The sequence below is a fragment of the Brassica napus genome, chromosome A2, assembly GCF_020379485.1.
Source record: "Brassica napus cultivar Da-Ae chromosome A2, Da-Ae, whole genome shotgun sequence".
Taxonomy (NCBI): Eukaryota; Viridiplantae; Streptophyta; class Magnoliopsida; order Brassicales; family Brassicaceae; genus Brassica; species Brassica napus.
The window spans coordinates 29,377,556-29,402,852 of NC_063435.1; the positions used below are offsets into that span (position 1 = coordinate 29,377,556).

At 33.7% G+C, this 25,297-nt stretch overlaps 2 protein-coding genes, 1 long non-coding RNA gene, 1 other non-coding gene and 1 pseudogene across 4 annotated transcripts; 2 read left to right on the plus strand and 3 right to left on the minus strand.

Moving 5' to 3' along the window:
* Positions 1–547: 547 nt before the first annotated feature.
* On the minus strand, positions 548–3,051 carry LOC106426257 (1-aminocyclopropane-1-carboxylate synthase 5-like). Its single transcript, XM_013866973.3, has 3 exons — positions 2,418–3,051; positions 2,133–2,293; positions 548–2,035 (listed from the first exon to the last, which is right to left on the minus strand). Exons 1-3 carry the CDS (start codon positions 2,694–2,696, stop codon positions 1,063–1,065), a joined length of 1,413 nt encoding a protein of 470 aa, XP_013722427.2. The 5' UTR covers positions 2,697–3,051; the 3' UTR covers positions 548–1,062.
* A 168-nt stretch (positions 3,052–3,219) lies between these two features.
* On the plus strand, positions 3,220–4,645 carry LOC125588942. The gene is made up of 3 exons (XR_007325131.1): positions 3,220–3,511; positions 3,639–3,765; positions 3,845–4,645. It is a non-coding gene; the product is annotated as an uncharacterized LOC125588942 (long non-coding RNA).
* A 6,534-nt stretch (positions 4,646–11,179) lies between these two features.
* LOC125589646 lies at positions 11,180–11,279 on the minus strand (annotated as a pseudogene).
* A 1,527-nt stretch (positions 11,280–12,806) lies between these two features.
* LOC125585178 (basic leucine zipper 9-like) lies at positions 12,807–13,421 on the minus strand. Its single transcript, XM_048753766.1, has one exon. It carries the CDS (start codon positions 13,419–13,421, stop codon positions 12,807–12,809), a length of 615 nt encoding a protein of 204 aa, XP_048609723.1.
* An 11,126-nt stretch (positions 13,422–24,547) lies between these two features.
* LOC125589700 lies at positions 24,548–24,654 on the plus strand. The gene has a single exon (XR_007325875.1). It is a non-coding gene; the product is annotated as a small nucleolar RNA R71 (small nucleolar RNA).
* The last annotated feature ends 643 nt before the right edge of the window (positions 24,655–25,297 follow it).

Genomic DNA, 25,297 nt, shown 5'->3' on the forward strand with positions numbered 1-25,297 from the left:
TTAACCCCTACGATAATATTGAATTTTTCGATAAATGCTCTATATATTGAAGCCTATGATCTTTAGTGTTATTTTAAAATTTCTAAACACATTCTACATTTTTATTAATGTATATTAAACTATATTTCATGGTACATGGGCATCTTTTTATTTTTTGTCAATTAATTTAGTAAAATTTCATAATACTCCCTAAATTGGTGGACCGACAACTATAAAATCATTATTTTCTAGAGAAACGAAAACAACAAAAGTTTCAAACCTCTTTGAACTTCATCATATGTTAGTGAAGGATGCAACTATGCGTTTAAACAATATTTTCATATTTTTGGAATTTTCTCAAAATTTATGTGTTAACAACCCTTACAAAAATATTGAATTTTCGGTAAATGCTCTATATACTGAAGCCTATGATTTTTAGTGTTGTTTTAAAATTTATAAATACATTCTACATTTGTATTAATGTATATTAAACTCTCTTTCATGGTAAATGGACATCGTTTTAATTTTTTGTCAATTAATTTAGTAAAACTTCATAATACTCCCTAAATAAGTGGACTAACTATTATAAAATCGATATTCTCTAGAAAAATAGAGACAACAAAGATTTCAAACATCTTTAACATTCATTATATGGTAGTGAATGATGCAACTATGCATTAAAACATATTTATATTAAAGAATGTATCACAAGCTGTTCAGAAATCAATACAAATTACATAAACACATATTATTGGAATATTAATATATTAAAAGAGTGAATTACACAATACATGCAAACTTTTAATTAAAATTACAACCGGATATATATATAGCCACTGCAAATCCACATTCGGACTGAGTGCATTTTTTTAACACATAACGACACTTACAGTAACAATTTTACACCCGAAAAATTGCATAAAATACCCAAACATTTATGAATATTACACATATATAATGATATTATATATATCTTGGAAAATGAAAAATACTTCTCCAAAATATAAAAAAAATGAAGGAAATAAAGAAGAAAAAACCTTGAAAGACTTTGTTGTCGTCTCAAACTCAGGGAGATGAGTAATTTCATCGCTCATCAGGCACACGGTCGGACCATGAAACCCGGAAAACCCAGTTAGAGACTGTCTTCTTCCTCAAACTCTTGAGCCTTTCATGGCTGCTTCTTGATATCATCCGTCCACAGTCTGTAGACTCTACGAATGTTTTGAGCCTCTTCAAGGCCAAATCGAGTGTATCCTCGCTCATATTAGCGAAACAAACCCTAAACCAACCCGGTTCGGTGCAGTGACACGACGAACCGGGTGAGATGTTTAGTTTCACGTTGTAGACAATCTTTTTCCAGAGGTCGAGCTCTGCTTCGAATGTGTTTGTGTCCAAGAGGTGTCTCATGTCGACCCAACAGAACAAACCCGCGTTGCTTCTCAAGCAAGTAATCGCCGCGGACTCAAGACCAGACACTAGGCGCTTTTGTCTGGACTTGAGCCGTTTCTGATTCTCCTCGAGGTATTGGCTTGTGAACTTTTTGTCTGAGAGCAATGCAGAGAGAAGGTATTGAGTCTGAGAAGAAACAAGACCGAAACTCGACATTTTTGTCGCGGCGGAAACGATCATTTCATCGTTGGAGTAGATCGCTCCCACGCGGAAACCAGGAAGCCCTAGATCTTTGGAAAGGCTGTAAACGACGTGGACTCTTCTAGAAACCTCGGTGTTTTCGAGTTTCTTGTCTTTCAAGACATCCATCACGCTTATGAACTGTTCAAACCCGAACATAGTGCCTGAGTAGATCTCGTCGCTGATGAGATGAATGTTCTTGGAAGTGATGAAGTCAACGAGAAGGTTAAGTTCACGTCTGGTCAACGCAGTGCCAAGTGGGTTTGATGGATTCGTGACAAGAACTCCTTTGACTTTGAGATCAAGTTTGTGGGCTTGTTGGTAAGCTTGTTGAAGAGCTGCTTCCGTGATTTGGAAGCCATTGGAGCTTGAGCAGTGAATCGGCACGATCTCAGCTCCAGTTCTCCATTTAAGATCTCTATCAAATCTGTAATCATTAAAAAGCCAAAGCGTAAGCAAGAGAGTTTTAATGAGTTTACTTGCAATCCAAGTAAAGTGGAGATAGGGTTATAATTGTAACTTACCCAGGATAGTAAGGAGTAGGCAAGAGGAAAGCATCGCCATGCTCAGCGAGACAAAACATGAGTGTCTCGTTCGCTGAGGTCGAACCAGCGGCTAAAACAATCTTTCTGGGATCAAATGTGACTCTGTTTCCTCTTATCTCTTCCATGAACTCAGCCATAGCCTATAAAAAAAAAAGAGAAAATACATACGTTCATGAGAATTGAGAAAGTAATTTCATTACTTGCGATACAAGTTATTAGGTTTATGTCTCTTATCCAATTTAAAGAAAACAAAATAAAGCTTACTTTTTTGAATTCAGGCATGCCGTGATAGTCTTGAAAGAGAGCAAGCTCTCTGAAAATGGATTGACCGTTCCTCTTGAGACTAGCTGCGTCTGGGTTCTTAGCTAACCATGACTCGATGAGATCGAAACATAGCTGATTTTCGGCAAGACCCATCTGGATCATCCCATTAGGGTTCTTGATCTCATCGTAAGGATTCTTCTCGTACTCTTCCCATCCCAAGAAGTAGGATGAGTCTTGTCCATGACCATTGCCTGTCACTTTTGTTGAAAGCTGTTTCATTTTTCTGATTTTATGTCAAGAAATTTTGGTCGAAGAGAGAATGAGAGGAAAGAGAGAGAGAGAACAAAAAAAGAGATCTTGGTTTAGGGTTTAAGCTGGTGAAGAGTGAGATGTGTTTGAAGAATCAATGGGTATGTTGAGGGATATATATAGATAACAATCTTACGACATTTTATCCCAAAAAATAAAAAAGTGTGACAAAAGAATCAGAAACTAGACACTCTTTTGACCGCCCAGACATTTAACACATTTTTAGTAAATTTTATTTAAGACATGTGAGACAATTTATTTTATTGTGTTTTATTACGACTCTAACAATCATTATTTGATGAGAATTGATATTCAATATATTGCAATATAGAGCTTTATATATCTTTATATATAAAGTACAGTTTGAATCTCTCCTAGGCCATCCACATCAGCATCCACATAGGAAATTCGCTTTCTGTACGTCCGCCACGTGTCAACCCACAGGAAACGCGCCGTTTCATTTATTCTTCAGATTAGTGGGCTTTTTTTGGGTGTTCTGTATCTGGCCTTTGGACTGTCGATCTTAGTTTTGTAGCCGGTTTGAACGAACAGAAGAAGCCTCTAACCCTAATCAGCTTCAGAAGAGAAACAAATGCCGTATCTCCACATCTTTCGACGGCGACTCGATGTCGTTTCTGCTTTCTATCACCATCTGAAACAGTCCGAGTTAAGAGTTCATGTTTAATCCCATCGATTCAGTGTGCCCAGAACTTCCTCCTTTCTTCACTATAACCACAAGAAGAAACAAGATACAAGAATCTAAGTTAGAGAAGCTTTGCAATTTGGTATTTGGAGTTTTTTTTTTAAATCTACAGTAATGATTTTGAGATTGATTCTTCTCATGTTTCATTACATCTTAGTGTTTGCTAATCTTTTCTACTCCTTCTAACCTGTAACTTCACTTCACTGCAGTTCTACAACAAATTGTCTGAGTGTTGTTTTATGCTCAAGCCAACCATCCTAACCAGAAGTTATTGGCCGTGGATGTGAAGCCTGAGTTGATGTCACTACCAGGAATAACCCCAAAAGTTCATGGGAGGTAACCTCCTTCATTTGAATTCCACAGCCAACTTTTGCAATGTCATTTTCACCTTTCATTGATCTCCTACAACTTGCAGGCTGGATTTTCCTAAATGCAATTTCTGACGCACATATATACTTACTTTGACAAAGAAACAAGTGACAGTGACGCCTGCAACTGCTCAGATGGTGAGAAAGTAGCTATTGACCAGATTATCGGAGGTGATGACATCCTCTCAAACCACCCTGGGGTATGGGATGCAACAGCCGCTGCTGAGCAGCCCACTTCTGGGGGAAGCAATGCAGACGAACATCTGGTTCCAGTAGGAGGAAACACACTAAAAAGCACATATCTCCAGTTGTTGTTATGCTTTCGTAAATGAACACCCTCTCTTTGTCCTCTTGATCTGCTGTTCTGAGTACTCTTGAGCTGATCTGAGTTTCTTTTGTTTATTTAGACCAGTTGAAGTCGAGTTCTTCTGATGGTAAAATCAGGAACCTAGGGAGAGTGAGAAACTACATTGCCTTATACCAGCACCTATAGCATATGTTACACATCTCTCTTGGCCCAAGAGTATAGATTATGTGCCTTATGCTAATGCCCCGTAGAAGGCTATTCAGAAATGGATTTAGTATGAGATGGACGTTTTTAGATTCCTTGGTGGTGGAACTCATTTCCCTTAAGGTGGTAGGACTGCTTTGGACAATGGTTGTGAGGTTATGTCTTATGTTTGCTTCTGTTTATATTCTTTGAGTCTCATATTCTTCATTAGTGACGTTGTGGGATTATATGTTTGTAGTTACTTTATTTCGGTTTCACCACACGTGAATTACCTGCTGAGAAGATGTATTTGGCTTTAAAAGTAGTTCTATTACGATAATGATTATATGTTTGAATATTGCATACTTTTAAATTTTCTTTGGATCAAGCTCTCCCTCAATGGAAAACATGTTAACTAGCATGTGACATGATGAAGGGACGAAGATTTTAGACATCTTCGAATGGACAAACAACACTGCCGCCGTTGATAAGCTGTGGCTGCAACTGAAGCGGTCGTTGCGTGAGGTTCCGATCGTTAAGAGGAAATCAAATGGCATGAGCATGATGTTTCTCATGCCACCACGAGCATGCGAGCTCAAGGAACTTCAGAAAAGATGCACTAAATGTTTTTACTATAAGGAGATGGAGAAGTTTTTGCAGTTGGTGTACCGTGGCTAGAGCAAAGCTTTACGTTTTTATTTATTTTCCGTTTTCCCTTTCAGTCACGTCTTATTACGTTCAGTTTCCTTTTAGTTTTTTGCATTTTCTGCATGAATATTGTCGCTGGTTTGCATACATCACTTGAAACTTCTATCTGTTATTTTGTCTTAAGTTTGAGAACTATCATGCAGCCATTAATATGTATTAACCAACTGAAATATTAAATAATTTATATAGGTTCTCACAGTACGATGCGATGCCTTCATTCCACCAGGACATAAAACATTACATTATATATAAAAAAAAATTACATTATATATTTAAACAAAACGACCCCAAAAACTAAATTACAATGGATGAATACAACAGCTACAATAGCTAATAATTCACTTACTACAGATATTAAACATTATGAATCAATGTATTTCACATTACATGAGCGAAACGTAATAATTAGTAGTTCTAAAAACCAAACCGAATAAAAGAAATAAGAATACTTATCGAATGGTACATATAGTTAAATGGGCCTAACCGAATGTAATTTTCACAAATATTACTAATAAATTGTATGTATAAAAATACAATGTAACTTACAGATAGATACGAGCCACGCAGAAAAATATATAAAACTAGCTTACAATTTATACTATATCGCAAATAAAGAATACTTATCAGAGCAGTTGTCAACTAAGTAGCTTATTAATTTATAGTCATTTTTTCAAGTTCAACACATAATATATACTAAGTACGAAAAACATAAAAATCCCTAAGATTTGATCATTATATATTATTTATTTCAGTCAAATGCTTTATTGGGTTTAAAATATTAATTTATATATATTATTAATTTTAGCTTATATTTTACTTTTAATTGGATACTTATGCCGTGGTTATGAAAGTTTTTATCATATAACAACTTATGAGGTGCGTCTAATATCCAGATATATTGTGTAATTATTGATTCAGATATATATATTAGGACACTCGCACCTAAAAAAGAAGATGAACTATGCGTTGTATTCATTAACAATATTGTAAGCAAAAAGAATTCAACAAAGTACCATGCAATCATATCTTTCACCACCAATGCATCTTTGATTGGTTTATATCAAATTTAAGATGTCCAACATGTCAAGCTACAATATTTTAATATTATTGTTTACGGTTTACACAACTAATAATTAACCTCAATAATTAACCGACCTAATAATAAATTTTACAAATAAACATATACTTAATCTATAATTAAAAGTTCGTCTCTTTCGTCACGATACTTTTAGATTCATCCGGCTCCCGAAAATTACTAAAAAATGATGTGATGGCACCATGAAAAAAAAAAGTACTTATCAATACGGCATGAGATATATTTAGTCTTCAAATACAATAACATATACTGAATTTAACTAATATGTATATTTTAAAATATAAAAATTATATTGAATATTTCTTCTAATTATTTACATAATTTTCAAAGTATCATCCCGCCCGTAGGGCGGGCCGGCCCTAGTACTATATGAAAATAAGACTGATCCATTATTGAACTTCTATTTATTATTGCATTCACACATACGGCGATAAATCTTAGTATTGGTTTTATTCAGAAAGTTTCAATTATACATACACACAAAATTAAATGATAGAATTTGAGCTAAGTTCCCTGATTAATTTGTTCGTTTCCTAGGATTTGAATATTAAATAATTTTAGTAGGGATAAGAAATAAAACGATAATATATTATTAAAATAATGATATTAAGTTTAATTAAATGATTAACCTTTACGCGTTTCCGTCACCGCCGGACCGCCCTTGTTATGACCATCATTTAGGGACCAAATATGCCAATTAAAAAAAGCAAACTCATATGCCATATATAAATGGTTTAATTATAAAAATCGAATTACTATTATTTTATTTTTTTGTAGTTATGGTAATAACAACAGAATCCCGCTCAATGGAGTTAGATATCAACTCATGAACTAATATGCAGTCTACGTACCCTTTCTTCAATATTGTTTGTTGTCTTTTTCCAATACTAATGACTTGTAAATCAACTACTAAATACAGATGGTAAAACTATCAGATATCATTTCTACGAATATTGTGACATAACACGAAATTTTCTTATCATAACTAGTGTCAACAGAGTTATATAAATATTAATAAAATAAAATAAAAAATGGTAAACGTAAAATTAGAAAGCAAGGAAAATAACATACAAGAAAAAAGGAAGAGAGACAAGTGTGGATCAAAAGTAATGCTCATGAATCGCTTGAAGAAATTGTATTATCTCATTAAGTTGATCGTGTATACGTATGCATGTACATATATATACATCTAAAATACATATATTTATACTGAAGATGGTAAGTCAAAGAGAACTATTTATGCTCCCTATACTAGTAGTCCTGAATAAGTTGGTCCGCCTTTAATTTTTTTCTCCGGTCATATTGACATCGACTTGTCAATTTGGTGGGATCATTTTCATGCAATGCAAGTATACCTTTTTCACGACTAGCCATGATCGACGTATACTTTCTTTTTTAGCAAAGATCGACGTATATATGTACTAATGTATATCAATAGAAGTATATAACAAAGTATGACGTTTTAGCATAAATCTGTAGATCAATCAGATTCCAATTTTGAGAGAAAACATGGACTTGTATGTATATATTGAGCCACATTGTTGCATATTTCGATAACCAACGAAGTTGATGATTCTGGGATGGTAACCATGGAAAAGTGTATGACCAGAAGAAGACTATATATTTAAAATAAATTTATCTCTGGTTGGAAGAAGGAATTAATGTCTTCATCAAAAAGAAGGAATTTATATTTTTATATGTGGTTTTTATTGAACTTATTTTCATCCCGCATATATGAATTTAATAAATTGAAAAGCATATATTTCTGAACTGTTTTTCTGAAGAAGAAAAAAAAGCACAAGTAGGTTGCGCAACGAGTTATTCAAACATGGGATTTAAAATGGTGATCTATTAATTTGGACATAGGTTAATATGATTACTTAATATTTAATCAATCTAGTTGCGTTAAATTTAACAAACAAAATCAGGTGGACGAGATCAAGGCAATGCTGGTAGGCTGGTAGCCGCTGGTTTATATAACTTATCCCCCAGATTTTCAAGCGACGTTGTTCGATTTAAGTTTGACTCCAACGATCAACTAACTTAACTGAATATTCTTTGGTAGGTATTATATAGTGGTTATTGTTTCTCTAAAATAATAAAACCCTCAACGTCAAGAAACGTTATCTTATAGCAATATTTAAGATACATTTAAAAATAATAATGAATGAGACATTGCGATTTTCTCAAATTATTTTTCAAGATTTCATAAATCTCAAACTGATTTGATTGGTGCGGCCAAAATGGGTCCTTGAATAACAACTTCTAATAATGATAAAAATAAAAAGCAAAACGACCCATTGAAACTAGCATGTGAAATCATCATACTGATGATGATGAAGCCATATATTTCGGTATTTATCATCTTAGTCTTGATTGCGTTTCCTGAAACTACCAAAAGATATCATATCAACCTGATAAATGCAATCATATAATTAATATCACATAATAGTTTTAGATTTAAAATTAATTTTAAAAATCAAATCAGAACATATTTTTATTATATATCATTAAAAATAGAGTTGTTAGATTTTTATATTATAGATTATTATATTAGAAGAAAGGGAATATGGGAGAATAATATTATCTCAACAATTTGTTTGATGAATTCAAGTTTAATCAAAACAAGTACTGTAAATTATTTTTGAACAAATCATAATCTGATATTTTGATAAATAATCGTGATAATACTTCTTTAAAAAATATATATGAAGAAAAAAAATAAACTGCTAAAGTTTGAACTGTATGTAGTATATGGAAATTTTTCTCTAAATTTATTTGAGCTGGTTATAGATATCAGATTGAAAAAATTATGTATATATTTGTCTTATATTTAAATGTTTTATAAAATAAGAAAAAAGTTTAAAAATAAGAGAGGAGGTAGAGACGTGAGGGAGGCACATGGAGATGCAGTAGAAATAGGGTTTAAGAATGCATGTGAACAGTATAGGTTATAAGACCCTACCCACCCCCAAATCCCTACATCAAACAACAACATTTTGTGACAACCATCGTGATCTTTCTTCCTTCCATTTTTGTTTTAGTTAATAGCCACTACTCATGTTCCAAAAATTGATAACGTGGGTCCCATAAAACTCTCAAAACCTGATATGTGTTTTGTATATTTGAATGTTTTAGTGAATCTTCATTCCAACTGATCTCTCTTGTCTAATTGAGGTTGTAATTCACCTTTTCGGGTGAAACAACGTTTTATAGATTCTTAGTCTCCGTCAAAGTGAAATGTGGTTCACTATAAGCAAGATTCATGAATTAGAATTATGAAAAAAAACTTTCTGCTATGATTTCATCCATGGTTTGAATATTTTTACTATGATTCCAATTATTTTAGACATAATCAGTCACGGTAAATATCCTAAATAAAATATTTGGTAATAAATTTTGGGCTTATTTGCTAAATAACCAAAAAAAAAAGAGTAATTAGATTTTTAGTGAGAGGTTAGAGAGAGATAGGAAGAGAAATAAGAAGAGAGAAAGTGTTTTTGGTTAGATAGTGGGTTTGTGGTTTTTTTATGGTTATAGGGTGCAATTTCCCATAAATTTTTGAGGATTATTGTAGTTTCGGTTCAAAATTATTCTGCATGCTATTAAAAGAAAAATAAAATATTTGGCTTTTTAATACATATTTTGTGACATCTTATTTGGAATTATAAAATTTACATGTTTCATGAGAGAAGAGAAGGAACGATAAACCAATTGGGTAGGTCATATGACTATATCAAAGCCAATGATAAACCAAATAAATACTTTGATGAAATAAAGAAAAATATTCCCACCTGCATTAGATACCACCATGTTAACAAACAGCATGGTTCGGTACGATTTTTCAAAAATAATTCGGTTTTCGGTTCGGTTTTTGTTTTTTTTTTTTTTTGAAAAACCAAAAATAACCGAAATTAACCGAAAATAACTGAAAATAACCGAAAATTCGAACAGAAATAACCGAAAATAACCAAAAAATCCAAACTTTTTTAAAAACCTATAGCGAAATTAACCGAAAATCATAAAAATCGGTTATCTTCGGAAATTTAGGTAAAAACCGAAAATAATCAAAAACCGAACCGAACCGAAATTTAATTCGGTTACTTTCGGAAATGGTTTTTAAAATTTTGGTTAACCGAAAACCGACGGTTTGGTTCAATTTGGTTTTGGAAAACCAAAGTCGCAGGGCTAATACATACATACCAAACTTTGGTTACCAAAGATCTCAGATCCGACAAAATACGTGTGAACGCTTTTCTTTCTTCTCCAAAGCTTAGAAAATTTCACTAGCGGAGAGCTTCCTAGTGTTTATTGTCAAACATAACATTGTGAGGGTTTTTGATACCGCTTGTGCGTCTAACTGGAGACGTGAGGAACCGACGAAACATATGGTTACTGGTAAAACTTTTGAGATACTTGGATTTTTACTGTCAACAGACATTGGTTAGGCTTGTAATAGCGCATGCAAGCATTTTTCCAACGATAGGTAAGAAAGATAAAAAAGTTTAGGCGTGGACCAGCAAAATATTCGACCCCAATTTAGTAGAAACAAAATATAGATTCACACTCAAACAAAAATGATCAAAGCTTTTTATACGAAAAAGACTTAGAAATAACGTGAGTATCCGACATCTAATTGCTTCTTTGCTTTTATGTGATTATAGTACAAGTTAAAACACAATTTGTAAGTTATGATAATCATGGATGCAAGCATATTTTTAGTTTATGCTAGTGGACCAGCAAAAAGATAAACTTCAGTTTAGGTTCATGTCCGTCTCCAAATATAAAGCCCAAATATAATTATTGATTTCTTTGTCCAAGCCCAAAATGATTCTTGGATTAAAGTCCCGTGGCAAACATCAGATTTTTACATGACGGGCAGAAAGGCTCAAAACCATAAAGCATTGTCCACTCTTAATATCATATCAAAGAGACTTCTTTGATAGAAGTTACCTTTGTGAAACTGTTCTTTACAATTAGAATATAAAATTTCACATACAAGTATGATAGAGGTATATTGAATACAAAAAAATTAGCTAGTAAATATTTGGAAATTGTTTTTCGAAAAAAAAAAAAGACGTTTGAGAAGAGAGCTCATATTCTATGGGTGTATAATAAGTCTATCATGCCCAAAAATTGAGCAAGTCAGATTTTTTTGATTCTTGTGGTTTATAATCACTGCTCTCTTCTCCAATCGATTTTGAAACAAATAAAATCACAGCACAAACTTTTTTATAAAAAAAAAGAGTCAATAAAAATCGGCAACGAACATCATGAATTGAAACAAAAAAAAAAATATTTTAATTCTGAAAGAGAGAAAATAATAGAACATAAGAATAACAAAGACCCCTCTTTTTGTTTCTGCTATAGAGGTTGATGCTGGAGATGGTGTTTAGTGGCTCTTTATATACCCGACAGAGCAAGCTAGGGTTTCATTGGGCTTTTATAGGCTTTTAATAATTTCAATTGTATATCAATGGGCCTGATTTTATGGGTCTTATTAGCTTATAGTTGTGATGGGTCTTATTACTCACGCTGACTTGCTCTCTAGTATTTATTAACTGTTTACGCTAGAATACACGGCACTGAGTTTGGAATGTGAAATGTGCTTGTCATGTGTAAATATAGATAAATTTGCAACAACAAAAAAAAAAAAAAAAACGTTTCTGGAAACATTTTCAAAAGCATCTTATCATGAACAAATTAAAGTTACTTTTAAGCTGTTGAATGTTCTTGTTTATTAGAAACAGTTGAAAGAGTAGAGTAACTTGGACCATATATATACAAGGTCACATTTCAGCCATGTTTTTAGTTTATATTTTAGTTTTAAAATAGCTTATAATCAATTCTCTGGTTTTTGTTTTCCAAACAAAACTTTATAATTTCAGTTTTATAATTAATCAGGTGGACGACCAGTCGTTTAGTTTTCCACAATTTGATAGGTTTTATGCAAATTTGACTATGTAGTAACGTACTTAATTACGTAATAAGTTATCATAGTATAGATTCATCAAATGCTTTGGGGGAGGAAAGCAAAAGCATTTGAAAAGGAAAAGGAAAAGCGAGATTAGATTTCTTGTAAAAAAATTTGTCATTACTCTCTCTTTTCCACAATTGATCGATTAGATTTGTCAAAAAAAAAAAAGAGAAATAAAGGTCTAAAGTGCACTTAATTAAGTCATGACTGGTGGACATATGATTATGAGGTCACCAGAAAATTCCTATCTTGAATGTCTTAATATTTTGAAATAATCCACCTGTTAAAATTCATATACATTAAATCATATTCAAGCGAACGTGAATCGTTAGGGTTATAATTTTGTCATGTACATATATAAATCTCAGTTCCCACCAATTAATATATTATCGACATTAGCGGCTATGTAGCATTTATGTTGTTTTCAGCGACCTAGAATATCGTATATGATGTAACTATTTCATACTCCATAATCCATATAATATCATAACCAGTTAAAAAAAAGTTAATAAGAAGAGAAAGACTCCCATATAACCTAACAAATAGTAAATATCCTATGCCTTACTTGAAACGTATTTACAACATGTAAAATACTAATCGTTTTTACCTAATTAGTAGTAAATACCCTATCCATTGATTCTGGAAACTTAGTTACAAACTAAACATAAAATACTAATAGTATTTCGTACATATTTCCTTTGTGTCGACAACGAATAGTATAGTTTATTCTCGTAAATCTCAAATTACGTGATCTCTCAGCATTGACGGATTCTGATGGACCGTTACAACAGTACTGTTAACGCACGACCAAGTGGCACACGTTGAGCTCTGCTGGATTTGTCGCAGCACCAAAGCTTGTCTTAAGCTCATCAGCTTCTCATGTAGAATTTGGTTTTCCACTCGTAGACGATCATTTTCCATATTCGCGCCTTGACAATGGTGCATAACGTACCGGAGCTGGTTTTCTAGTTCTCGGTTCTCGGTATTGAGCTGGTTAAGCTGGCTTCTCAAATCGTCTAGGTATTTTTGTTTCTTCATCCTTGACCGCCTAGCAGATTCCCGATTTGATTTTTTCCGTTTCTTTTGCCGCTCATCCTTTTTAGGGAAGAAAACGTTCAAACCGGTCAGGTTAGAAGGTCTGTCTTCCATACCAGGACAGGGGTCGCTTTTGTTTAGAACTTGACATGAGTTTGTTTTCTCAACAGCAGGATTCACTTCCACGGGACAGACCGGTGAATTAAAGATGGAGAATATATCTGATGCGTCGTCCCAGGGAGTGAATCTAGTTTCCAATGTCTGTAAATGATTGGCAAGTATCTGTTGAGATAAGAAACCTGGTAAAATTGAAGACATACTAATGGCTCTCAGACCCTAAAACCAAATTTAAAACAAAACAAAATAGTATTTTCAAAATGCTATATGAAAGGAAGAGTAGAAGGGGAAAAGGGAAGAGTTGCATTGTAGGAGTCTCATATTTATGGACAGATTTCTTGAGCCTTGGGGCATGCACAAGGGTACTCTTGTCTTTAGCTTTTCCATGGTTCCAGACAAAGAGGAAGACAAATGTGAGAAAGGTTCGAGTCAGGAGAGCGACAGTATCTGGATACGTGTAATTATGGGATTAGACATAGCTCAAAGTAAGCCGGAGAGCGTCTTTTTCGTTCTTGATTATTTACGCATTTGCCTTTATATATACCGAATATTCGTTTCCAATATATACTTGTAAAAGTCCCAGACTCAATCCAAAAACATTAATAATTCTTCTGATTAAAGTATTTGACATTTACTTTTAGTTATATACACTGTACCATCAACTCAGCTGTGGATAATATCATAATATTCATCTAATCTACCGATGATAACATATCTTTTCGTGTGCGGATAAAACGAGTTTTGCTTTGGTTTGGATAATAGCTTTTCATAGTGAAAAATGACGGCAACAACAACAAACTAATTATAGTCTGGATTGTTTGAAAGAATGTGCAAACAAAACCTCCGTATCAAAACTTATCTCTCGATCATTTTTCCTCTATCCATAGTTTTTTTTATTGCTAAAAATGTAAATTTCATTTCAAGAGATGAAGATTGAGGAGTATTAATAGTCATCAACTAATTGATAGACCTTTGAAATTGGTTCCATGACAAAAAGGTAAAAAACAGGAAGCAAATGCAATTGATGCTTCATCCGTTCAGTGTGGTAGCGAACATGAGGAGAAGTAAACGATGGAGACTTAAAACACTTGAATGAGAGTGAGAAATCGAGCAGATACATGTATGTTGGGAGAAATCCGAATACAAAGTGGAGCCACAACCAACTAAGCGGAATGCGTTACATTACATACTATGGTAATGTACTTTCAACCATACTATAATGCGTTACATTACATACTTTTAGGAATTGACGGTCACGGTTTGTTCCTTTTCGATAACGATATAATATATTTATATGATAAATAAAGCTGCCTGTAGAACTTTAAGTTTTGTGCACGTATATATATGCTCTAGTTCTTGAAATGCTGTTTACATTTCATGCTGAAAAAAATAACAGTCCGACATATATAACAAACTTCAGTCTAGCTGCTAGCACATTCTTGAAAATTATCTACTATATTTTGAATACCCGTCCATATATAAGTTTTCACTTTTAACTTACGTTATACGGTCTTTTTCCCAAAAAAAAAAAGACTTACGTTATACGGTCCATGAAACACACATTTTTAACATTGTAAGTTTTGGCATAGTGTAACCTCTATGTTATTAGGTATTATGACTTGATTTGCGAAAAAGTACTAGTATAATAAGTTTGGATACTAAACAAGACATCTCTTTAAATAATATTTTACTAGGTAATAACCCGCGCCTTGCGCGGAATGTGATTATTAGTTTTGTTATTTTTAATAAAAAAGATATTAAATGTGTTTAATCTGGATATTGGTTAGGTTTTACGTTTTTTTTTTGTTTTTAATCTTCTAAAATATAACTATTATTTTAAATTAATATTCATTTTAGTTTATTCTGTTAAAATGTTTGATTTTTTTGTTTTTTCGGTAAAAACCAAAAATTAATATTATTTGTTTATTTTCATATTATGAATTTTAGATAGTCTTCATGTCGAACCAATAATTTCATATTATAGTTTTTAAACAGATAATAGTTTAAAAAAAAGAAAAAAAAATTATTAAGACAAATCATTTCACTACAATTTGGTCGGTAGTGAAAGAAGCATTAAGAAAAAATATTTCAATTTTCAAAAAAATTAGATACTTCAGTTGTGGTGAATACTAAGTTATAAGGTGCTCACATCAAGGTGCATATGTATGTTAAATACTTAGTTAGAAGGTGCTCACATCAAGGTGCAGATGTATGTTTATGTAAAAAGTATATAAAAATAGTTGAAAATATATAAAGATATTGTTAATTAATATTAAATGACATTTTTGTTCAAAATAATACATGAAAGATAAAATTAAAATTAATTTTAAATAAGAAATACCTTGACATTAGTTATTTTTCATATAAAAAAAATAAAATTATATTCGTAAATAGGGGTGGACACATATCAAATATCTGGGTATTTGGAAGCATTCTTGTCGATTCGATCTTTAGCCACCTAGATATTCAGTGACTCGGATATCCGAAATGTTTTAAAATTTTAAAGAATATCCGATTTGATTCGTAAATAAAATAAAATTTTAAAAATAATTTAATAATAACATTTTATTACAAAAATAAAACATTATATAACCTTTTAAATTCTAGTATCTAATATAATAAATTTAATTCATAAAAATATTGTAAAACTGATATAAAGTATAATATATATAACATATATATATATATATAATTCTCTACATATATGTATATAAATGCATATAACATATCGAATTAGATATATGTTCCTAAAAATATTGGTATTTGTGATTTGCTTCTTTTTTGGATATTGTATTTTAGTATTTGATTTGTTTTGTAGAGTTTCAAATATCAAGATTTTTTGGTTCAAATCAAAACGGATAAGGAATCGAATCAAAATTTATGAATATTTTGCTCAACTTTATCTGTAAACAATAAAAATAATATATATATTTTGGCTTTTGATTCGTTATCTATTTTTATTCAAACTGAAAAATCTAGAGTTTTATTGGAACCATGTATGTGAGTTTTATATTAAAAAAAAATATAAAGTACATAGTGTGAACTCATTTATGATTATAGTGTGAACGTGTTAGCATATTTATTATCAAATCATTGTGAGCCTGCCACGTGTCTATTATAATATGAATGCATTTATTACAATGCTTCTCTTTTAATATATAAGGGATAGAGAGAGCATGGTGGTAGTTTTCTTAACGGCAAAGCTGGGTTCAAAGCAGCCCTACGTACCCTAAGAATGCAAATTTTCAAAAAAACATAACACACTTTCTACTTTTATACACATGCATGTGCACACCATCTTTCGTTCTATTTAAAACTATATGTGTTTTTTTTCCCTAATAATAATCAAGTAGTCTCATAGTTGAAGTTAATTACTCTATTTTAAAAAACTTGTCATAGAAATTAGATTGTCTTCATTAAATTTTAACTAATGAAATTATAATCGACGTTTTATTGATATTATTGATTCTTAAAACCACTTTCGTTATTTGCTTACAATTGGTTTTAAGGACTTAGAGCATCTCCAAATAAAATTCTATAACTTCAAATATAGAGTTTTTGCTCTAAAAAAAAACTTCAAAATTTCAAATTTAGAGTTTTAAAGAGTGAAACATCATATTTGAAGTTTTACTACTCAAAACTCTAAATTTGAAGTTTCATTTTTTTATTTACATTTTGGTGTTTATAATTAATTACACATCATATTTATGATTCTTAAGTATTTTTTTATCGTTTTAATCTTTAAATTTTTGTATATCATAAATATTTTAAATTTATTTTTATAAATTCAAATTTTACACATAAGATTAAATAAAAAATTTGAAATAACATTTATAATATTTTAAAAATAAAATTAGACAAAATAAACTATTACAAAATAAACTTAATAAAAAACATTTTAAAAATATACATGAAGACATAATTATTGATAAACTTAATTATTACAACATCACTAATAGTCTAGTATATATTTCTCCAGAACTTTTAAAATATTGTCCCAACAGATTTTGTGTAACCGAAGATGGAGCATTACGGAAATAATTTTATGGAATAATGTGATATTTTGCTTGTAATTTAGTATTCAATTATGTATTTCTATTTATACTTTTATATTTTAGTGTAAGAATTTATTAATTAATATTACTATAATATTTTTATATGTGTGCTAGTTATTTATAAAAGTTTTATAGATTTATATTAATTATAACAAATATAAAGACCATAGTGTAAATTATAAATAATTTTGAAGTTTAACTTTGAAGTTTTGCTTTTGTAGGAAAACACCTTGAAACTTCAAATAAAAAATTTTACAAACTATAAAATAGAAAGTCTTTTTGAAGATGCTCTTAGGAAGCATTAGCAATGGTACTAATAGCAATAAAACGTCGAAATAAAACTATTTAATATATCCATTACAAGATTGACATCTTTATTTTACCAGCGGATCCGGATTTTTAACCTAAATAGTAGTTGGAAGAATTAACGTTCCCCATATCAACATTTCATAAAAAAGTTTAATACTTCTGTTATCCAAGAGCTGCTAGTTATATTCTAGAGAAAGAAAGAAGCGCAGTATATTCTAATATGGATCAAATATACAGTTCATACAAGAAAGAATACTAGATGCGCGGATTTTGATTTTGATTTTTTTTTAATAAAATTTTAATGATTTTTTTAAATGCATAGACCCGCAAAGAGACTCAAACCCCCATCCAAAAATTTATAATACTCAAATGGAGTTTAACTTTAAAATAAAAAAAAACTTAATATCCAAAAAAATTGATTTATATTCGAATGGACTTAGATGTCCATGTCTAACTAATTATGTACACACAAAAAAATTATTAACCGTTTTGAATTCTTGTAACGAATGAAACAATTTTGTACAAAATTAGAAAATTATTAGGTTTTGACACATAAAATAAATGATGTTCAAAGACTATAGTAAATACAATTAGCGAAGTAGCTAAGAAGAGTGCAAAAATGAAAATATTATGTTAAATACTTTAACATATGTAATTATTGTTTTATGATTTTAATAAATAATTTCGAATTAATTATTAAAAACAATAAATGAAGTAGTTAAAATTAGTTAAAAAAGAATGAAAGTCGTAAGAAACCACTTAAAAAATATGCAAGTATTATTTTCTACTTCAGTTTTAATTAAATAAATGATGTTGTGATATAAAAACGAACTAATATCAGAAGTACAACAAACATGATAGAAGATTGTCTTTTAGAGGTAATTAATATCTTTATGACTTATATGGAAAAAAAGTTGTAGACTGCACATATAACATTCAGGAAAATAATATATCCTTGCGATACCATTGGACTTATTGAGGCCTAGCTAGCTCTATGTGACGTGACTGAACATTGGATTTTAAAAAGTATATGTGTAATATGTGTGTGAATCGAAAGAAATATGTAGACTGCACATATAACATAGGACTTGGGGTCATAATATTTTTGGTTTGATCCTACGATAAGAATGAATGATTTCGATATTGATTTAGTAGAGAAGTGAATCATGTCTTTTGGAAAGCTATAATTTGGATAACAATGATTTAGTTGATGCTATTTATTTTAGGACAACACATTAATTTAACTGAAAAAAGACAAGTATTAAAATAGGTAAGTTTCATAATTATTCAGTGGCATAATAGCATAAATAATTTTGAAAACTAAATGTTATTTTTTATTGGTACTTTTCTTTTAATAATAGAGATATATGCCCAAGTTTATTGAGGACATATAGAGTATATAGTCTACGGATAGAGATGACAATCATGGATCTGGACCGCGGGTCTGGCTCGTAAAGGAATGTCGCGGAACGGTATTAGGACAAGGTTTTCTAGACCCATAAATTTGTGAGCGAGAGCGGGACGGATCTTTGTGGGACTGGGCCTTTTGCGGGATGGACCGAAACGGATCATGCATGATTACATGGACCCATATTTTTGTTTTTTTCTTATTTTACCTAAAAAGAGAAAGAGAGTGAGAAGAAAGCAATTCTTGTGACTTTTTCTCCAAAAAACATAAGGAGTTCCGGCGATAATGATTCGGGCTCCCGTAATGATGATTTGAGTTCCGGCAATGACGACTCCAGCTCCAGCGATGATGATTCGAGCTCTGGTGGTGTTTTGATTTGTTTTTTTTATTACACACAAATATAAATTACTTTATTACAATGTGATATTTCTTGTTTAAGTTGATTGGTTTTGTTTTCAGTACTGTGAAATAGTGTTTTTCTTAAATTAAATTTGGTTACAATGATGTTGTTTAGGAGAAAAGTTAGTTGTATATCACGTCATTTATATAATTTGGCAAAGTGATTCACGATTTTTTTTGCAATCCGAATAATTAAAGAGAGATTGTTTGATGAAGACATACAACATTTGAGCCAAATTATTACAAAGACACCAACTCAATCAGATTCAAACTTAAAAAAATCTTATGCTGATAACAAAAGAAAGCTTTTAACTCAAGAACACAAACACAAACGGAGCTTGATGTTAGGAGTTTTCAAGGCTCCTAAGACAAATGTTGTAGTATAGAAGATTGTCGAACCAGTTCTGAGGGATATCAAAGCACTGAGAATGCAAGTATTCACTTAATCTAAGTGCAACCAATGATTTAGATGGGTTTTAAGCTATGACTAAAACTAGAAAGCAATAACAGAATGATACTTTCTTGACTAAGGGAAAAGAGAACTCATGGGCATAGGGATTAGACCTTGGGTGATCAAGTATCGAACTAAGGATGGCAAATGATCAATCAAACTATCAACCTTAAGCCTAGACACAATTCTAAGCAAGCTCTATGTCTAGATGAATGCTCATTTGCTAACATATCTCAAACATCAAATGTCTTTGGTTGAATAATATGAAAGCAATCATTACTAACAAGTCTATTAGCTATCTTAGCATCTTTAACAACAAATGTCTTTGGCAAAGTATACTAAAAGCCTAGGAGAGTTGTCTCGGGCATTTCATCGAACACCTTTCGGGTGAGAAATGCCTAAGGATCAACAACTGAGTGGCCAACTCAGAAGATGCATTATGATTACTCTACTAGCAAGGAAATATGAATGATCTACACTAAAACATCCTAGCTCTAACCTAATCACCCTTAATCTCCCTAACCCATGAATTCAAAAGGTGATTACTCACTAATCTCCATGATTCCTCTTAAACCCATATTGGATTTCAGATTAATCATGTAGAGAAATAGATAAGAAATCAACAAGAACACAAGAACATAACAAATCAAAATCCAAGAGATGAACTTCTCAAGAGAGTTCTTGTGTATTTCTCAATGGATCAAAGATAAAAGATAATCCGCCTCTGGTGGCTACAAAAGATGTTTAAAACATAGGTTTTAGAAAATAAAAACGTGCATAATGAAATGACCAAAAGGCCCTTAAGTAAAATAGAAATCGAGCAGATAATAGGCGCGGAGCGACCTCGGCATGTCGCTCCGACAAGTCGCTCCGGCCTTCGGGAGCGACCTCAGTGGGTCGCTCTGAGAGGTCGCTCCAGGCTTCGCTTCGTGTCGTCTCGCCATAGAGACGCGAGCGACCTCGGGGTGTCGCTTTGGGAGGTCGCTCCGAGAGGGGTGTGAGATGCGAGCGACTTCGGTGCGTCGCTCTGGGCAAGTCGCTCTGGAAGTGGACACAGCGACTTCGTGGTGTCGCTCCGGGAGGTCGCTCCGGGCTCGTTCTCGCGTCTCCGAGTGATGAAACCGCGAGCGACTTCTCCCTGTCGCTCTGGTAAGGTCGCTCCAATAGGGAGGTCAGAGCGACTTGGTGGTGTCGCTCCGGACTGGTCGCTCCCATGCCTTGCTCGCCCAATGACCACTCTAAACACTCCTTTGAGCTCCAAATGCACCCAAATGTCTCCAGAAACTCCATGTGGTACTCAAATACCTGATAGAGACATATGTATGCAAAATGCAACCTAAACATGTCTAAATCCTAATCTATATGATGAAAATGTTTATGAATGAATGGATAAAACAATGTAAATATGCAAGATATCAACTCCCCCAAACTTGTTCTTTTACTTGTCCACAAGTGAACTTTCTAGAACTCATAGGGAGAGAGGTTGAAGGTGGGAGCACATAGCCAAAAGAAACACAACTAGCACACTCTCTTATTACACTCTAGCTTCTCTAGGCCTATCTTAACTCTTTTTGTTCTTACACTCATCATCAAGCATCCACACATTCAAATCAACCAACTCTCACATTCATTAAGCACAAAACATCAGGTGAATTCTTGCAAATGGTCAGTTGGTCCAAGTCATTTGGTTGGGTAAGGGAAGGCTTTTATTCAAGTGATTCAAGAGGTTCAAAACATATGATCTTTAAGGTGGTTTACTCTCAAAACAAGTAGCCTTGACATTGCACATAATATATCTAAGAAAGGGACCAACTCATGCATACAATGCTCAATCTCCATTGTTCTACCCTTTTCCCAAACATACAATTACACAATCATTCCCAAATGTCAAACCCAACTCACATCTCTCACCAAAAGATCCTAAGAACTTTAACTCCTTCTCTTTGAAATCTACAAGGGATTTTTCACAACCTCAAAACATTTCTTAGCTCCTAACAACTTTGCTAGCCCCCTTTTCTTTTCTTTTTTTTTTTTTTTTTTTTTTTTTTTCTTTTCTTTTTTTTTTTCGTTTTTCTTTTTTTTTTTTTTTTTTTTTAGGCTGGGGGCCAAGACTTTTCAAAACTTGAGCTAGAGGCTTCTATACTGGTCCCAATAAAACAATTCACTTAAGCACAAAGAGTCTATTCTTTTCCTTTTTCATTTCTCCCAAATCATAATCACAACACTCACCCCCACCTATAGCTAGACAATAGAGTGTCCAATCTAGCAAGAATGAAGATCAAGCATTGTCGTTCCCGATACTCTCAACATTATGCACATGTAAGACTTTCCGAAAAAGGTTTTGGGAGTGGTCTACCACTAGAGTTTGTCAAAAAAGATTGGTATAAAAGATGTGACAACTCAAGTGTGTATAGCCATGACTCAGTACACAAGGGACCATGAGCAAGAAGCATTAAGTTCGTTCAGTTCAAATAAGGTTGTAGTTGGCTTCAAAGACTGAGTTTCAGCAATCAACAAGTTTCAGGAAGAGTTTTCAAGGCTCGAAACATACAAGTCTTTTTGAGAGGTGCAAAAGCTAGTCAAGTGCAACGTAGTGTTCTTTACAAGGCATTCAAAATCATTACTCCCAATGCAAGTGAATGCAACCTATATGCTCTAGACTCTCCTAAAAATGCAAATGATGCAAACTAAATGATTGATTTTTTTTTTTTATCTATGCATATAGGTATGCAATGCATGACTCAATGAAACAACATCAAAGCAAACATGATCAAATACTTGGTACCTCCCCCAAACTTGAGTTACACAGTCTCTGTGTTGTCAAGTAGAGAGAGAGATACCGAAAAGAAGACTAATATGCAAAAATAAAATGGTATATACAAGGGAGTGTGGTGGGTTACCTTCTATGGGAATGAGTAGAGGGAGATGCTCCCTCCTCGTCGTCCTCAGGTGGTAACTCTTCAAGGTGCTCATCAGCAGGAGTGGCCATCTCTTCAATGTAGAAGGCTTGCCCGAACACAGTTGGTTTCCTCATTTTCCCTTGATGTCAAAGTGGAGTATGTTCTCTTTACCCAAATGGAGATCAATCGTGCCCTCCTTCACATTAACAATAGCTCCTGCTGTAGCTAAGAATGGCCTTCCTAGAATCAATGGATCTTGAGCCTCCTCACCCATCTCAAGCACCACAAAATCTGTAGGTATCTCATACCTTCCAATCTTCACAGGGAGGTCCTCTAAGATGCCCACAGGGTACTTCACTGAACGATCAGCTAACACCAGAGAGAGTCTACACTTCTTGTACTGAGTGAATCCAAGCTTCTTTGCAACAGACAAAGGCATCAAGCTGACACTAGCTCCCAAATCGCAGAGACTTTTCTCAAATACCATAGGTCCAAGAGCACAAGGTAGTGTGAAGCTTCCTGGATCCTCTAATTTCTCTGGAACATCAAGCCTCTGGATGATGGCATTGCACTCATGGGTAAGAATCATCATGCCTTCCATCTCCTTCTTCTTTGCAGCTACAACATCTTTCAGGAAATTGTTGTATTGAGGAATCAACATGAAAGCATCGATGATGGGCATTGCAACCTGAGCTTCACTCATTTGCTTCTCAAACAGAGCCTTGTACTTCTCTAGCAGCTGCTTCTTGAATCTACCAGGGAATGGAAGTTTGGGTTCATAGGGAGGAGGAACAAAAGAACTTTCACTTGCTGGAGTAACAACTTCACCATCCTTTACTGTCTTCTTCTCTTCCCCAACCTTTCCTTTACCTTTGGCTTCCACTATCTTCTCCAAGATCTCGTCATTGATCTTCTCATCAACAATCACCACTTCATCATCTATGTTGATGGCAACCCCCTCACCTAGTTTCTCAGCATCCTTGGTGAGGGTTCTAGGAGGTAACTGCTTACCACTCCTAAGGGTGATAGCTTTGGCCTCCTTGGGATTTTGGTCAGACTTTCCAGGTAGAGATCCTTGCTGGCGATTCTGGTGAGTGTTCATGGAAGCAAACTGATTCTCTAAATTCCTGACTGTAGAAGCAAGGTGTGAGAATTTGTTGTTGAGCTCATTGTAGCTCCCATCAATCTTGGAATGAAGGTTCTTCAACTCATAACCAACTTGCTTCTCACTTCTAGTCTGAGACTCCAAGATTTGTTTCAGTAAGGTATCAGTGCTGCTCTCTTGAGGAGCAGAGGAACCAGACGAGGGGTTTTGCTGAGGCTGATAGCTGCCTTGCTGGTTGTTTCTAGGCGGATAACCACTCTGTTGGTTGTTGGGATAAGATTTCTGTTGGTAGTTGTTGTACTGAAAGTTGGGCTCCTTTTTGTACCAGCTACCATTGTTGTTGATGAAACACAACTCCTCTTGACCTTCCAAACCCTCAACCTCATTGACAGCAAGTGGATCTTCCTGCTTGGAGTTACCAACAAACTTCAGCTGCTCTTGGGTTGCTTTTTCAGCAATGAGTAGGTCGATCTTGTCTTCCAAAGCTTTGATCTCTTTCCTCGTCTGCTTATCATCTGTTCTACTGCCTCTGTCGTGGTCTCCACTGTAGACTGCATCACTCTTTACCATGTTGTCAACCAGCTCTTCTGCATCCTCCTCAGTTCTCCCCAAGAAGAACCCATTGCTAGCTGTATCCAGTCTGGCTCTGTACTTAGGAAGAGCACCACGGTAGAATGTGCTCAGCAAGCTCTCCTTAGAGAAGCCATGGTGTGGGCATTGAGCTTGGTAGCCCTTGAATCTCTCCCAGGCTTCACTGAAGCCTTCCAAGTTCTTCTGTTGAAAGCTGGAAATCTCGTTTCTCAGCTTAGCAGTTCTTGAAGTAGAGAAGAACTTCTCCAAGAATGCTTTCTTGCAGTCATCCCAAGTGGTGATGGAGTCGCTGGGTAGAGACTTCTCCCACTGACGTGCCTTATCCCCCAAAGAGAAAGGGAATAGCTTGAGCTTTAAGGCATCTTCGGACACACCATTGGTTTTTGACAACCCACAGTAGCTGTCGAACCTGTCCAAGTGATCAAATGGATCCTCTAGAGCCAAGCCATGATACTTGTTGTTCTCGATCACGTTGAGGAGTCCTGATTTGATCTCAAAGTTGTTGGCTGCCACAGCGGGTGCTCGGATTCCCAATCTATGACCATGAATGTTGGGGCGGTCGTAAGTGCCAATGGGTCGAGCTGCTCGCTGTTGGTTTGTGGAGTGTTATTAGCGCCATTGACGCCTGCATCATCTGATGTATGTCTCCCATATCAGTGTGCAATCTCTGCAAGTGAGCCTGTTGCTCTTCTTCTCTTCTCTTTCTAGCACACTCTCTCTCTAAAGCTCTGATGTCTGCAGCTCTTGGAACTAGGTTTGATGGACCCCTGCTCCTCAAGTTCATACACCTGTAGATTAAAGGGAGGTGAAGAAGAATCAGTAACAAAAGAAAATAAAAATGACTTAGTCTCAAGCAAGT

Excerpts from the sequence above, each read along its gene's own strand:
- LOC106426257 (XM_013866973.3), bottom strand. The coding sequence starts at position 2,696 with ATGAAACAGCTTTCAACAAAAGTGACAGGCAATGGTCATGGACAAGAC. Across the intron at positions 2,294-2,417 it reads GCATGCCTGAATTCAAAAAA|GCTATGGCTGAGTTCATGGA; the intron begins GTAAGCTTTATT and ends TTTTTTTTATAG. Across the intron at positions 2,036-2,132 it reads CCTACTCCTTACTATCCTGG|ATTTGATAGAGATCTTAAAT; the intron begins GTAAGTTACAAT and ends TAATGATTACAG.
- LOC125585178 (XM_048753766.1), bottom strand. The coding sequence starts at position 13,421 with ATGTCTTCAATTTTACCAGGTTTCTTATCTCAACAGATACTTGCCAAT.